The sequence below is a fragment of the Ascochyta rabiei genome, chromosome 22, assembly GCF_004011695.2.
Source record: "Ascochyta rabiei chromosome 22, complete sequence".
In the NCBI taxonomy this organism is placed as follows: domain Eukaryota; kingdom Fungi; phylum Ascomycota; class Dothideomycetes; order Pleosporales; family Didymellaceae; genus Ascochyta; species Ascochyta rabiei.
The window spans coordinates 48838-63714 of record NC_082426.1 but is presented as its reverse complement, the minus strand read 5'-3'; the positions used below and the strand labels follow the sequence as shown (position 1 = coordinate 63714).

Sequence of the window (14877 nt, the reverse complement as noted above, 5' to 3'; positions counted from 1 at the left end):
GTGGAAGGTCTTGTTGTACGTGTCTTTCATCAGCGTGTCTCGCGTGGGTGGGAAGGGACGGGCGCACTGAAGTCGGAGTAGACGAAGTTGCCGGGGTAGAGTTCCATCATGGCTTCGGGCTTTCCGGTGCGGTAAGCTTTGGTGTACTGATCCAAGTGTTCGAAGCTCAGGTCATGGTCCGTGACTTCATCTTCTGCAGGTTCAGACGCAAAGAAGCCCGAAAGCCAGGCACTGTTCTTAGCAGTTCTGTATTAAGGGACGGTTCACCAACACTCTTCTTTCCGTATCGGTCTTACGTTGTTGACGATTCGTAGCCAAGATGATGTCAAGTCTTTGATGAATAGGATGGAGCTGCTGAGCCGTGAGTGTCGTGGACGGAAGTCGCTTGGTGGGGAAAGCAACTTAATCAGCCTCTACACGCGCAAAGACGCAGGCAACACAGCATTACAAAAATAGCAAACCCCCATCCCTACACCCCTAGCTCGTGGACAAGGAGCACAGCGGCACAGATCTAATAGAGCACTACACTAATAGCGAATCTCTATTCTAACATTACTAGCTTGTAGGTATAGAGTGCAGTAGTATAGAGCTGTACGTATTACAGATATATAGTTGGAATTCTAAGACAAGTCTATTAGTATCTAATCTACCTTCTCTCTCTTTATACAGTAGGTGTTATTTACAGATAGATAGATATAAGTAGTACTGTATAATAAAAAACTAAGAGTCTAGAATCTAGTAAAAAATGTAGATTTCAAGAAGGGAGGTAGAGGTGTTCTTATAGATATATTGTGCAGTAGGATCAATAAAAGGAAGCACGATAAGCAGGTGTGGGTTCAAGGTGGTGGATGTTGGACAGGCTATTTGATCTCGTTGTCTTGGCATGTCTTGTTAGGGTTTGACCGGGATGTTGTCATGCAGCAACGCCTTGCTATGCAATGCACTACAGATATCGTACAACGGGACCGTCTAGGACTGTGGACAAAAAGAACAATCGACGTATTGTCTAGATTAGGGCCTCGCCTCTACACATAGCGTCCTTAACCTCCCTGCTACGTCTACATAATTATTGTATTGTCTAGATTAGGGCCTTGCCTCTACACATGGCGTCTTTCACCTCCCTGCCACGTCCGCACAATCATTGTATTGTCTAGATCAGGGCCTCGCCTCTAAACATAGCGTCCTTAACCTTCCTTACTATGTCTGCACAATTATTATATTATCTAGATCAGGGCCTTGCCTCTACACATGGCGTCTTTCACCTCCCTGCTATGTCTGCACAATCATTGTATTGTCTAGATCAGGGCCTCGCCTCTAAACATGGCGTCTTTTACCTCCCTGCTATGTCTACACAATCATTGTATTGTCTAGATTAGGGCCTCGCCTCTAAACATGGCGTCCTTGACCTCCCTCACCACGTCCGCACGATCGCCAGGACCCAGGAGGACGATACCGCGTCCGCGACGGCCCATGCGGCCTGTGCGGCCGAGACGGTGGATGAAGTCGATGGTGGTGTGGGGGACGTCGTAGAGGATGACGTGGCGGACGGAAACGGTGTCGATGCCCCGGGAGCCGAGGTCGGTGGTGACGATGACTTTGGTGTTGGGGAGGGATCGAGAGGTCGTGGGCGTGGGCTGGGCCTCGTCCTCGCCGTCGAGGCGCTTCTTCTGGCCAAACGAGGGCGAGATGGAGCCGTCGGTGAAGGAGGCGAGGGTCTTGGCCTGGCGGACGGGGTCGGTGTCGCGGTGGAAGGCGAGGGCGTCGATGCCCTTTTGGCAGAGGTATTCGGCGACGGCCTCGGTGTCTTCGCGCTCGTTGACGAAGACGAGGATGCGCTTGACGTGGACGGTCTCGTTGCCTTGGACCGGGTCGAACTCGGCGGTGCTCTTGCCGATCTGCCAGATGGTGTCGGCGCAGGCGAGCATCTTGTTGCCGCGGTAGGGGTCTTTGTTGACGTCGACGACGCCGAGCTGGACGCGTCGCGGGATGGCGTGGAGGTTGGGGGTGACGAGGCGGTGCATGTCGGGGAAGGTGTGGAGGAGGTACTTGTCGAGGTACTTGGGGATGGTGGCGGAGCAGAGGATGAGCTGCTTGAGGCTGGGGGTGGCGCGGTCGAGGATGTCGGTGGTGCTGGGCTTGAAGGAGCGGTCGAAGAGCGAGTCGGCCTCGTCGCAGATGAGGTGGGTGACGCGGGCGAGGATGTTGGGGTTGGACTCTGCGATGCTGGCGAGCAGCGGGGGCGTGGCGATGACGACGTCGACGCCGTGCTCGCTGAAGAGGCGGTTGCGGATGACGGTGGCGCTCATCTTGGCGCTGATGGGGGCTGCGCGGAACTTGATGGTGTGGGAGAGCGACTTTGCGACGGCGCCGACCTGGGCGACGAGCTCGGCGGAGGGGACGAGGATGATGGCGCGGGGGCGGGCGGGGTCGACGGCCTTGTTGACCGAGGGCTCGGGGACGTCGAACATGTCGTTGCGCTTGGTGGTGGTGGGGTCGTCGACGACGGCGGCGGCGGCGGCGGCGGCAGCGGCGGCTGCAGCTTCCTCGTCTTCCTTGTCCTGGACTTCGTCGCGCTTGATGGCGTCGAGGGTGGGCAGGAGGTAGGCGAGCGTCTTGCCGGAGCCGGTCTCGGCGGCGAGCAGGAAGGCGTCGGGGCCGGGCGTGTTCCTGGAGGGGCTGCGCGAGCGCTTCTCCTTGCGCAGGCCGAGCAGGGCGGGGATGGCGAGGGCCTGGGCGGGGGTGGGGTTGCGGTACTCGAGGCCGGGCAGGGCGTCCCGGACGGCGGCCTGGACGGGGTCGGCGAGGGGGAACTTGTCGAAGGCGTCGTAGTGGTCGAGCTTGGCCTTGACGGCCTTGCGCGCGGCGTAGGGGATCTCGTGGAGCGAGCGCTGCATTTTGAGGGCGTGGAAGGCGTCGGGCTTGGTGCGCCGCTTGTCGGCGTCGGGCTTGGTGCGCTGCTTGTCGGCGTCTCGGGCACGGGGGTTTCTGTCGCGGTCTGCGTGTGCGCGCTCGCTGGCCCTCTCGCGCTCGCGCTCCAGCATGGGCGGTGCGCGCGTCTTGTTCAGGAACGCGTAGGGCTCGCGGGGCTTCCTCTTGGGCTGGTCGGCGGCGTGTCGAGCGACGGCGGGCGAGAGCTGCAGCGTGTCGCGGCCGTGGGTGGGGCGCTGGCGGGAGCGCTCTGCCTCGCGGCGCGCTCGTTGGGGGCCCAGGCGCGAGTTGAAGGCGCGGTCGGGGGAGAAGGAGGCGCGGTCGCGGGATCTGGGCGGCGGGCGAGAGCGCGGCGGGAGGGGTGAGCGCGGGTGGTTCGCACGGTCGCTTGGTTCACTGCGGTCGCGCTGCACTTGGGTGTAGAGGCGTGTCTGGGACTGGGACTGGGACTGGGACTGGGACGGGGACGGGGACGGGGACGGGGCTGTCCGTAGCAGCGAGCGCACCTCGCAGAAGGCGCAGACGCGGGTGGTCTGGCGCAGCATGGCGAGAGCGGCGAGGGCAGCGATGTGGCAGTGGTAGACTGGAGGACGGCGAGGGCGGCGGTGTGGATGTGGCAGACTGGAGGGCAGCGGCAGACTGGAGGGCAGCGGCAGACTGGAGGGCAGCGGCAGACTGGAGGGCAGCGGCAGACTGGAGGGCAGCGGCAGACTGGAGGGCAGCGGCAGACTGGAGGGCAGCGGCAGACTGGAGGGCAGCGGCAGACTGGAGGGCAGCGGCAGACTGGAGGGCAGCGGCAGACTGGAGGGCAGCGGCAGACTGGAGGGCAGCGGCAGACTGGAGGGCAGCGGCAGACTGGAGGGCAGCGAGCAGTCCAGGCGAGACTTCGCTCACGTGCTGGCCTCGCCCGCTTTTCCTCTTGGGCTCGGGCGCGGGAGAGCAGACGGGTGCACGGACTGGGCGCTGCGAACGGTCCCGGCCATCAGGCGTCGCCCTGGCAACTGCGCTCGACTGCGGGCGTGTTGATAAACTCGATGGACCCCGGCCGATCAGAGGCTACAAGTGCTGCAAGTGCCTGATCTCAGTTGCACCGCCCCTCCTCTCCTCCTGTCCAACCACCAGCAGAGCGTCGAGTCGGATCCGCCCTTCGCTTCTTTGTTTGTCTTTGTTGTCGTCCATTGCTCCATTGCTCCATTGCTAAGGAGCGCGCATCCTTATCGAGTGTTTGTCCTGCCTGGTTGGCCTTTGTTGACTTCTGCGCCCGCGCACTGCACACCCATCGCCATCTACACGCCCACTGCACACTCACCACACCACACCACACCGCCTCAACGGCGCCGCCATTCCTCACTCACATCCCCACAACGCTTCCACCCGCGCTGCAGTCTTCCTCTAACAGCCCCCGCGCCTCGCCATGTCGCGCAACGAAGCGGTACGTCTTGCTGACCCTCCCTCGCAGCGCCCCTCCTGACCACGTGCAGGTCTCGCCGCTGCGCATCAACAAAACGCCGACCGCCTCGCCCGCAAAGGCCACAGCCCGTCCGCTCTCCGAGATTGCGCCCGGCGAGCACAGGAGGAATTCTCCAAGCTTCGACCAGACAACAAAGGTACGCCCGCATCAAGTGACGTGACGTGACGTGCCGCGACACGCCTCTCTCCTCTCGACCGGTTCACTGACGTCGCCAGCGCATCCTTCTCCCCAAGGAATCCTCGCCCTTTGCCTCCTCGCCTTTCCAGAACAGCCCGCGCCTGTTCTGGAAAGAGCAGACCACCTCCCCACGCGACCGCCTGGAGAACTCGGAGAACAGCTTCAACGATGATGCCCAGCAGCCCCTGTCGCCCAAGCGCAGCTCCATTGAGAACCTCAAGAAGCAGTCGCGTGTCAAGAACAGCAGCATCTTCGCCCGTGAGCAGATGCACGCCTACGACCCCACCTCGCTCCAGCCCTTGGACCGCCCCCTGGCTGCCGGTCGCCCCCTGAGCACCTCCATCCAGGGCAACGCCTTCGCTGGCGCCGGTCTCAACGGCCTGCGCCAGCACCACCCCTCGCCGGACGAGAGCCACCGCCGCGCCGACAAGTCGTCACACGCCCCCACACTGAGCTCCATCCAGACATCACCCGCCAAGCTGCCCACACAGTCCACCTTCGCCTCGCCCTTTTCTTCGCCGACAAAAGACCGTCCCTCATCGTCTGCTGGCCGCGCCTCCCCCACCAAGTCGTCGCTCGTCAACAATGGCCGCTTCAACTCGCCGCACTACAACCCAGACGCGAGCGTCCTGTCCGACGACGACGACGACGACGACATGAAGCACCCGACACCGCGCGCACTGCGCCGCCATGCCAAGAGCGTGACCTTCGACGCCGCTCCACCCACCATCACAGAGTACGAGCTGGTCACGCCCGACCCTTCAGCAGCCTCAGGCTCGCGCGAGGGCAGCTACGAGGAGACGGACGACGAGGAAGAGATGAGCTTCGACCAGGACGACAGCTTCGACGCCTCGCTCGAAGACACGGAGAAGACGCCCGTCGTCCTTCCCGAGGACTGGCGCCACGTGAGCCCAGACAACGCAAACACATCCTTGACCGACCTCTACGACGACGTCTTCGACCAGCGCGATTCCAGCCCCGCCGCCGGCGCACAGCCCAACGGCGCTCCCACCGGCTCGCCACAGGCCTCACAGCCCTCCGAAGGCTCGCCCAGGCCACTCCCACCTCTTCCTGGCATGGGCCTGAACCGGCCGGGCTCGAGCGGTGGCGACGCGTCGAGGTCACTACCCCAGCCCCCTCCCGTTTCCGGCTTCTCCAAGGCCGATCTCCTCAACAGACGCGAAAGCTCCATGTCTCTGGAAGACCGCCTTCGTCTTATGAACTTTGATGGCGACCGCGACACCTCCACCCCGACCCAGGAGAGCCACGACAAGACCGCCGAGGGCGAGGTAGCGGTCCACGTGGATGAGGTCGACGTCGACGACGACGCATCGGTCCTTACCGCCGACAACGAGCAGGACCCTTCGATTCCTCGCATCTCGCGCGAGTCCATTCTGCGCAGGGTCAAGAGCCAGAAGTTCGACGACCAGGAAGAGAGCTACGCCTACGATGCCGAGTCGAGTCCTGAGCGCAGCTACGGCAACCTGGCCGATCTCGATCCTGATGTCCCCATTCCTTCCCGCGAATGCTCGTCCAACTTCGACGAGACGGCCCACCAGCCTCAGCCAATCCCCGAATCCGAGGCCGACAGCCTTCTCGACGCATATCAGCATGTCGACGGCTCCACCCTCTCTCAGATCGACGACTACGATGGCGAGCAGTTTGATCGCGAGGGCTCAGACGACTCGCAGAGCTCAGTCATTCGTCATCCAGTCAAACACGACACGGATGAGGCCGAGTCGGTGGGAGACGATGCCAGCATCAGCCAGTACTCGTCTCAGCCAGACGAGCAGCCAGACGAGCAGCCAGACGAGCAGCCAGACGAGCAGCCATACGAGGAACCTGCTCAACCGGCTGTACTGTCCACGGCGGAGCACCACGAGGAGCACCACGAGGAGCACCCCGAGGAGCAGCCGACATCACAAAGCACCATCGACAGCTCTGGACCACCGACACCTACCGTCGCTCCCGACTCCCCGTCTGCGGCAGAGAAGAAGGCTCGTCAGGATGAGCTCTTTGCCAACTTTGATCGCGAGCGATCCATGGACTTGAGCCTCGATCCTCTCAAGGCATCCTTTACCACCGCACCAAGCCCTCTGGACACGGCTCCCAAGCTCGAGGCTATGCGCGACTTCCTGCACCGTCCTGCCACGCCTGACGCTGATGAAGTGGGCGCCGAGGAAGAGTACGCAACATCAGACGGGGCTGGCAGCCCGGATTCTGTCGTTCGAAACCCGGTCGTCATCTCACCGCCCGAGGTAGACTCGGACGTCGAGGTACCCCAGCGCGAGGCGACCATCCGCGGTACGGGCGGCCACAAGCTTAGGACGCGTCCTTCGCTCATCCCCGACGAGGTCGACATGGCAGCTACCCGCCGCCAAGTCAGTGGAACCTACCCTCCCCCGGTCCCTGAGAGAAGCCCGAAGCGCCAGTCGCTCAACTTTGAGATTGGCCACGTGGATGAAGACTCTCAGCTGAGCCTTGCCACAATGGAGAGGCGCATGCTCGATCTGGACTTGGGCGACGACAACAACGACCTCAGCTTCGGCCTCGACAACGAGTTTGACAAGATCATCGAGTCTCAAAAGGTAGGCCTCCTTTTTCCTCTACCCTCTTCCGCTCGATTCCCGACGTCTACGGCTGCACGACCAGCCCATGACGCGTCAAGGTTCGTCTCTACCCACAGTCCCGCTAACCACTCTCTCCCCGCACAGAAGGGCTACCTCATGCGAGAAAACACAAAGGTCGTCGTTGCCAGCAGCCGACAGTTCAGCGACGAAGCCCGTGCTGCAGAAACCGCTGCCACGGCTGACTCCACCACGGGCGAGAAGCTCGCGAAAGCTCCCACTCGCAAGGCCAGCTACGAGCGCAAGAAGGCCTGGACCACCGAGCCGTGGAACGGCAAGGCCCGCCGCAAGAGCCTCCGAACTGCATCGGGAGCCCGCAAGGCCCGCACCTCTGGTGTCGCTCCTCCGCTTCCCGGCCAGGAATCTGCTGTTGCTGCTCTCGATGCCGTCACCGAGCAGGGTGACGATGAGTTCGAGGACGGCGAGGAGCGCGGTCGTGTATTCGTCAAGGTGATTGGTGTCAAGGATCTCGACCTCCCGCTGCCGAAAAGTAAGTGTACCCACGTCACCCCGAATGCAACGCTAACACCACCCTGCAGCTGAGCGCACATGGTTCCAGCTGACGCTCGACAACGGTCTGCACTGTGTCACCACCTCATGGCTGGAGCTGGGTCACTCTGCTCCGATCGGACAAGAGTTTGAGCTCGTCGTTCTCGACGACCTCGAGTTCCAGCTTACCTTGCAGACCAAGCTTGAGCCGCCAGCGCGTCAACCAGAGGTGTTTACGGCCGCCCCACCGAGGGCTGTCACGAAGAAGACGTCGGGTTCAACATTCCGCAACCTCCTCTCGTCTCCCAAGAAGCGCAAGGAGCAAGAGCGCCGTGCACAGGAGGAGGCCGACCGTCTTGCTCTTCAACAGCAGCAAGACGCCCAGGCTGCCGCCAAGCGCAACCAAAAGGCCACCGCCTGGGATCTCCTGCACGACCTTGTCGGCCAGGATGGTTCCTTCGCGCGCGCCTACGTCTGCCTCAGCAACCACGAGAGCCACGCGTACGGACGTCCTCTGACTGTCGACATTCCCTGCTTCAACGAGTGGGCTGTCGATGACAGTGGGGTCAGCAGCGTCAAGAGCAAGCGTGGTGGTGTCGTTCGGCGACCGCCCTACCGCGTCGGCAAGCTTACCGTCCAGCTTCTGTATGTGCCCAAGCCCAAGAACGCGACCGACGACGACATGCCCAAGAGCATGAACGCCTGCGTTCGCGAGCTCAAGGAGGCCGAAGAGGTCAAGGACAAGACCTGGGAGGGTTTCCTGAGCCAACAAGGCGGTGACTGCCCGGTACGTGCATCCATACATGACAGACAGAGCCACGCTGACATCATCCAGTACTGGCGCCGCCGCTTTTTCCGCTTGAACGGCACAGTCTTGACGGCTTTCCACGAGACGACACTGCAGCGTCGCGCCACCATCAACCTCGCAAAGGCCACCAAGTTGCTTGATGACAAGAGCGCGCTGAAGCAGCCATCCGCGACCAAGTCTGGAGGCCGCCGCAAATCGGCATTCGCAGAAGACGAGGAGGGCTACATGTTTGTCGAGGAAGGTTTCCGCATCCGCTTTGCAAACGGCGAGGTCATTGACTTCTACGCCGACGACCGTGAGAAGAAGGAGGACTGGATGAAGGTCCTGTCTGAGTGCGTCGGCAAAGACATTGCCTCTGGCAAGGCCTGGACCCACATGGTGCTCGAGAAGGAGCGCAAGGACAAGGCGACCAAGCCCAAGTCCAAGGCCGGCGCTCCCAACCCAGGGGGAGACGCGACCCGCCGACCCTCTCACACCCGCACCCAGTCGCACGAGGTCTACAGCAAGTCGACTCCGTCCAGCCCCGTCAAGCCAGCACACGCGCGGACACAATCGTTCGCGCCCACACCGCCGCCAAAGGAGCGCGACCCTCGCATGGCGCCCGCGCCAGCACCGCGCCCGAGGCCGCAAACCCAGATGCAGCCCGACACGGGTAGCAAAGGGCGCAGAGACCAGGTTCGATCGATGATCTTCTAAGCACCCCCTCCCTCACCAGGCCCATCGATGTCTCGCTACGCTTCCTTGGATATTTACTTACGTGCTTCTTCGCTTCCATGTAGGTTCTACAGAGACTCAGATTGCGGTTTTTGCGGCGGCGACGACGGCGCAGTGCTGTGCACCCAACCGATCGAGCCGCCGAGGTTGATTCGACTACACACACTTCTGGCTCGCGTCCTCTCTTTGGATCCAAATCGTAAAAGGAGGTGCATCTTCTTCTTGTATCTGTTATTATTGCCCGCGTTTTCCTACCGTCACATGTTTGGCTTGGCTGGTCTGTTTGGCGTCGGGCGTTGGGGCAGGGTGGAATGCATGCATCAGCGATGCCACGACGGTACCTCTGTGTAATGAGCAACGTGCAGACGACGCAACGTAACGAGTCTGAGGAAATACATGACGTTACCATCTACCCTACTTTCACACTTCTCATCTGCGTGCGTGATGAAGTGACTCTACACACTTTTAACAGTCTATTAGGGAAATATGCAGACGAGACGATTACACTAAACTCTCTAATTAAGAAGGTAGAGCTATAGGAAGAGATAGTAGAAAAAGAGACTTGCTATGTAGTTGTATAATTTAGTGCGTAGTATATACATCCTTATACATAAAAATAGAGATAGAAAGGTTGTTTTAGATAAAATTCTGTTAGACTACTGCTCTACGTACTATATGTGTTATAGACAAGATGATTATACTAGACTCTATAAGTTGTAAAGAGTAGGTAGAAAAAGAGAGAGGAGAGAATGAGAGAGAAGAGAAAAAGAGAAGAAAAAGAGAGACTTACTACATTGTTATATAATTTAGTACGTAGTGTATAAATCTTTATATGTAGAAATAGAAATAGAAAGGTTGTTTTAGATAAAAACTCTGTTAGACTACTACTCTACGTACGATGTACGCTAAGCATACTAAAAGGTACAAATACATACTTAGGCTGTAAATTAGCTTTGTGGTTGAAATTATACTTGATGCTAATACTAGGTTAGCAGTAGACGATGCTACACGCTAGACATAAAAGCTATCCCTCTTTAATAAGACCACTAACTTATCGCGTTGAATAAGAATACGTAGATGGTATACAAACTACAATACTGGTCCTAACTTACAGAGCAGAACAGAGTGTAAATCCTCGTTTGTTAACAAATTAATCTGACCTATATATACTACCCTCTCGTCCCGACTAAACAATAAGAACCCACCATGTCGTTCTCCCGGCGGGAAACAAGTCGTCGGGTCTGCTTACACCCAACTATTCATTCTCTTTTGTTCCTTGGAAGTGTGGGCGGGTGAGGAGTTGCTCCGGGGAGTAGTTGCGGGGTTCGGGCTTGCAGGTTTGCTCGAGACGGTGCTTGCGCGCTGGCTGGGTCGATGGACTTGACCTCGCGGATGTTCTGTCTTTGATTGATTGGTTGGTTGGCCGGTTAGCTATGTGTTTGTTGTTTTCTTCTGCTCGGGGGTTCTTGCTCGCCTATTCTGTTCTCTTCTCTTTTCTGTTCATTACTTTCTTTTTTTTTGGCTTTGGCGTTTTCGTCTGGACGTTTCTTGTTTTGCTTTTTGGTCTGGTTGTTTGGGTGTTTGGGTGTTTGTTTGTGGATTTACCTGTGTTGTACTACCACGTTGTGTGCACGTCTTCCAGCTACCCACTTGTGCAACTCGTGCAACTCGTGCGACTCACGGGGTTGGGGCAAACAATGACTGGCATATTGTGGCGCCATCAAGACGCCCGTGTAGACTCGTTGCAGCCCGGGCGTTCTGTTTGAACTTGTCAGACGTTGTATTTGCCCCTCGCCTGTCGACTCCGGAATCTGCAGCAGTCGCATCTTGACTGTTTGCTGCGTGTTGTTCTGTTCGTTGGAGTAAATTTTTCCTGGTTACGTTGCTTTCTGGCCGTCGAGTCCTTTCCATACACGATCTGCGCACATCTGTCTCGCTCGCCAACGCTCGGATTCAGCGAGTGAGGCGATCGGACATGGGCAATACGTCCTCCACTCCGCCGCCGCTCGTACCCTTCGAGACTCACGAGGCTATGATCCTCGTTCCTGTGGGCACGAAATCAGCCTATTCACGGATTTCTGCACAACGCCTGTATCGACATCGACGTCATGGCGATAGAGACACGGACCTGGAACTGGATGTGGGGGGCCGGGCGCCCGTTTACTGCCCCACGGATCCAAATCTGGAGGCCAGGCTAAGGAGGAGACACCGGGACGAAGAGGTGGAGTTTTGGGGCGGTGGGTTCGAAGAGAATCAAAGTGCGAATGAGAACGAAAACACAGATCTAGGAGAGCTTTCGAGCGAGACGTCCCACACGAAAGCATCTGCATGGGCAAAACTACCGAAACAGCACTCGGGACGCCCTCTAGATTTCAGGATGGTGAACAGACCGCGTGCGCCGATGGGATACACGGCGTTAGAATTGAGTAGAGGGTATACAAACCAGCTGCATGGGGATGGTGTGTCGTATCCTGGACCTCACCATGGGATGTATGATGATACGCTGGATTCTGAGATAATATCACAAGGACCTCGGACTGCGCGCTATGCAGTCCACGAGTCGACACATCGCCACTCACCCAGCGCAGATGGGATATCAGATGCGAGTCCATACGCAACACACCCACCCAACACTGTCTCTCCCCTACCGAGTCCGCGTCCACAAGAATTTCAATACCGTATTACTCCAGACGGCTGGAAAGCCACTTCTGTAGCAGCATGGCGCAGCGCCGACGCGCATAGCGATTCGAGAGGGAAAGTGAAACCGAAGTCGAAATCGAAATCGAAATCGAAAGCGCGTCTTTCCACGACTTCACCCACGACGCCTTCCACGACTTCACCCACGACGCCTTTCGAAAGGGATACTGCGTCTACAAATATCCGGGACAGGGGTAGGAAACGCAAGAAGTGTATGTGCACAACACGCCGTCAGTGCCGAACGGACAATGACGCGGACGAGGTAGCAGTCTAGAGTCAACTGAAGACGCGGTGGGTAAGAAACGAGAAGTCAGAGAGAGATTTTAGAGATTATGCAGCGTGGGAAGAGAGCGTGCGAGCGAGTTCTGAATCAGGTTCGGGATTTCGATCTAACAGTGGTAGAAGCAGCAGTACTGATACCGCAGCGTTCAAACTGAGGCAGAGTGCGAACAAGAGGAAGACCAAGACCTCGGACAACCGGACAGAGAGGAGGAAAAAGGAGACATTCCAAGATCAGGAACTACAACCGCAGAACCCAGGAAACTTCAAGTCTGAGATCAACAGAACCAGGAAGGCTGAGAGACAACGATACCCACATTCACCAGTCGACGGCCACACCGCCATCAGCATCAGCGCCATGTATGACGTGCATCAGCTTATAGCATCCCTCAGCCACGATCCTTACCCCCGCACCCCAACCCTTGGCCGTGGAATGCAGCACAGCTCAGGACTCGGGAGGCAAGGCACATTTCCCTCCACTGCCACGCAAAGACGCGCGGCGTGCCTGCTGGGGGGTGGTGGAATGGATATACATAAGCAAAAGACGAATAGGAAGGATAGCGAGGATCCTAAGGATCGAGAGGACGTACAAGATACGGGTACGGGTATGACGGGATCCCGCGGGAGGGCAAGTAGGCTCGGGGAAGGGAGGAACCGCCAGGCCTCAAGGCTGAGGAGAAGTGATAGGATCGATTTCGATTTCGAAGCTGAGGATGGTGTGGGTGGTGGGTATATATCATCGCGAGGAAAGAGGCGTCTAGACAACAATCACCACCACCACCACCACCACCACCACGACAACGGACCAAGCAAGACGGTTTCCTCCAACCCACGCAGTGCGCTCCACGCCCTCGACGCAACGAGCAGGCGTATAATTCCACCCCCAACTACGCGTCGATCCAAAGATGCAGATGTAGACGCACCACCGCGGACTGCGGATTCCCACTCCCACCCGCATCCGCATCCGCACCTCCAGACCAATCCACCATGTAAAGCGCACACAGCGACAAAGCAGCCCTACGCCACGCCCGAGGACGACAAACAGTAGCCCGCAAAGACCGCGCACGCACATCTCAAGCCGGCGATTTGTGAAATTCCCACAGATGCGAGGCACGTGTTGTTCAGCGCCACACCACGCGTCTCGCTTTCCTTGTCTCTGGCTTCGTTCAACGCTGTAGATTCGATTTCGTGACTCGACATTGCAACGAACGCACATTCAGCAGTGACCAAAACATAGCTTACCGACCTGCTACCACTCTGCAGCGATGCTTTACGGTAATGGTTAGATTCTACGTTTCAAGCCACCATAGCAACTACTATAGGTAGTTCCCCTCTTGTTCTTTTCACCAAGAAGCGCACAAGAAATTCCCTTTCTTATTCTACATACGATCAAAAACATCAACATGAATATTAATTTACTTAATTACTTACTTACTACTTACTTACTACTTACTTACTCACTTTGTCAACACCCAGACTCACCAGCAGGTTCCAGCATAGCATGTAGCACCGTCTGTCTCCCTCTAACCTGCCTGGTACCACTGCAGCAACAGCAACAGCAACAACAACAACAACAGCAAGAACGCACCACCCAATCCCATGCTGCCTACCTCACTTCTCAAGCAAGCGCCGACGGCGTTTCGGCTTGGCTTGGCTTGGCTTGGGGCCATCGCTACAAGGCGGGGGGGGGGGGGGGGGGGTGTCTGGACGGAGCAGAAGAGATACGAACTGCTTGCACCGAGCCTCTAGTGATTTTTTTTCCAAGAAGAAAAATCCAGGTTGTGGCAGATTGTATTTCTGCTCTGTTTAGACCCCCCCTTGTAGGTGTCGTGGTGCTGGTGTTGCGTGGGTGGTCGGCCAAGAAGAAGAAGAAGAAGAAGAAGGAGCTTTTTTCGTCTGCCTGACCTCAGCACGAGTTTGGAGAAGCGTGCGACTTCCGTCTTCTTGCGCGATTCGCAACGTCGCCAAGTTTCAACGTCGATTTCCGCAACAGCGGTTAGGCGATTCCTGCGGTCCTGCGGATAAACCTTTGGGCTATATAATTAGGTTACTTTATTTCTGTGGTCCTAGCCTCTTTTCTGGCCGTTTTTGGTGCCCTGCAGGACTGCAAGACGGCAAGCTTCCAGAAGCGAGACGTCTGTGTGGATCTTGGCGGTGCCTTTCACCCGAGCTATGCCTGTTCCGGTCATGGATTTGAACGGACCAGACGCTTCGATAGCCAAGTTAGACGTTCGTCGTTGATCACATGTTAATCTCCCCGCACGGCGTGGACAATGAAAGCACATCACTGTGATCTCAACATGGTGTCACGTCAGAAGAACAAACAGATCATATCGTGATATTCGCTATCAGGACGAGTCAGGCCATCTGGGGCTTCGCCATTCGCGGCTGCCAGTGTTGCTGAGAAAGGAAAGGGACGTCGTTCGTAAGGGCGGTCCGCCCAGGTCTTCTTGAACGCGCCAGAGATGGGGAGGAGTGGGGTGTATGATTGCAAACCATAGACGCCAGTTCCGTGTGCAAAAGCAGATGATGAAGTCCGTCTTCGTAAATGCATTATTCTCGGTGAATACCGGAGCCAACTCCTCGCTGAAAGAAGCAGATACCCTAGGAGAGAAAGGAGAGAAGAGTAAAAGCTGTGCGTCAATCTGAAGGCAAAGTAAGAAAAGGCCCAAGCCTTGGTAGCGAAG

General features: G+C 57.6%; 2 protein-coding genes across 2 annotated transcripts, besides 16 other annotated features; one reads left to right on the top strand and one right to left on the bottom strand.

The window, feature by feature from the left end:
• Positions 1–1367: 1367 nt before the first annotated feature.
• Positions 1368–4107, bottom strand: EKO05_0011227 (RNA helicase; the record flags this gene model as incomplete). Its single annotated transcript, XM_059637946.1, has 3 exons — positions 1368–3258; positions 3326–3984; positions 4048–4107. The coding sequence occupies 3 exons, from the start codon at positions 4105–4107 to the stop codon at positions 1368–1370; spliced, it is 2610 nt and encodes an 869-aa protein (XP_059493929.1).
• Positions 2504–2534: a tandem repeat.
• Positions 2989–3035: a tandem repeat.
• Positions 3360–3408: a tandem repeat.
• A 115-nt stretch (positions 4108–4222) lies between the features above and the next one.
• Positions 4223–4253: a tandem repeat.
• An 89-nt stretch (positions 4254–4342) lies between these two features.
• EKO05_0011226 (Bud site selection protein bud4) lies at positions 4343–9196 on the top strand (the record flags this gene model as incomplete). The annotated part of the gene is made up of 6 exons (XM_059637945.1): positions 4343–4360; positions 4410–4535; positions 4615–7164; positions 7291–7693; positions 7743–8479; positions 8528–9196. 6 exons carry the CDS (start codon positions 4343–4345, stop codon positions 9194–9196), a joined length of 4503 nt encoding a protein of 1500 aa, XP_059493928.1.
• Positions 5211–5232: a tandem repeat.
• Positions 5853–5905: a tandem repeat.
• Positions 6356–6406: a tandem repeat.
• Positions 8896–8929: a tandem repeat.
• Positions 9197–9934: 738 nt separating the features above from the next.
• Positions 9935–9999: a tandem repeat.
• Positions 10000–10617: 618 nt separating this feature from the next.
• Positions 10618–10662: a tandem repeat.
• Positions 10663–11974: 1312 nt separating this feature from the next.
• Positions 11975–12008: a tandem repeat.
• Positions 12009–12959: 951 nt separating this feature from the next.
• Positions 12960–12986: a tandem repeat.
• Positions 12987–13605: 619 nt separating this feature from the next.
• Positions 13606–13653: a tandem repeat.
• Positions 13654–13734: 81 nt separating this feature from the next.
• Positions 13735–13770: a tandem repeat.
• Positions 13771–13868: 98 nt separating this feature from the next.
• Positions 13869–13890: a tandem repeat.
• A 159-nt stretch (positions 13891–14049) lies between these two features.
• Positions 14050–14076: a tandem repeat.
• Between the last annotated feature and the right edge of the window lie 801 nt (positions 14077–14877).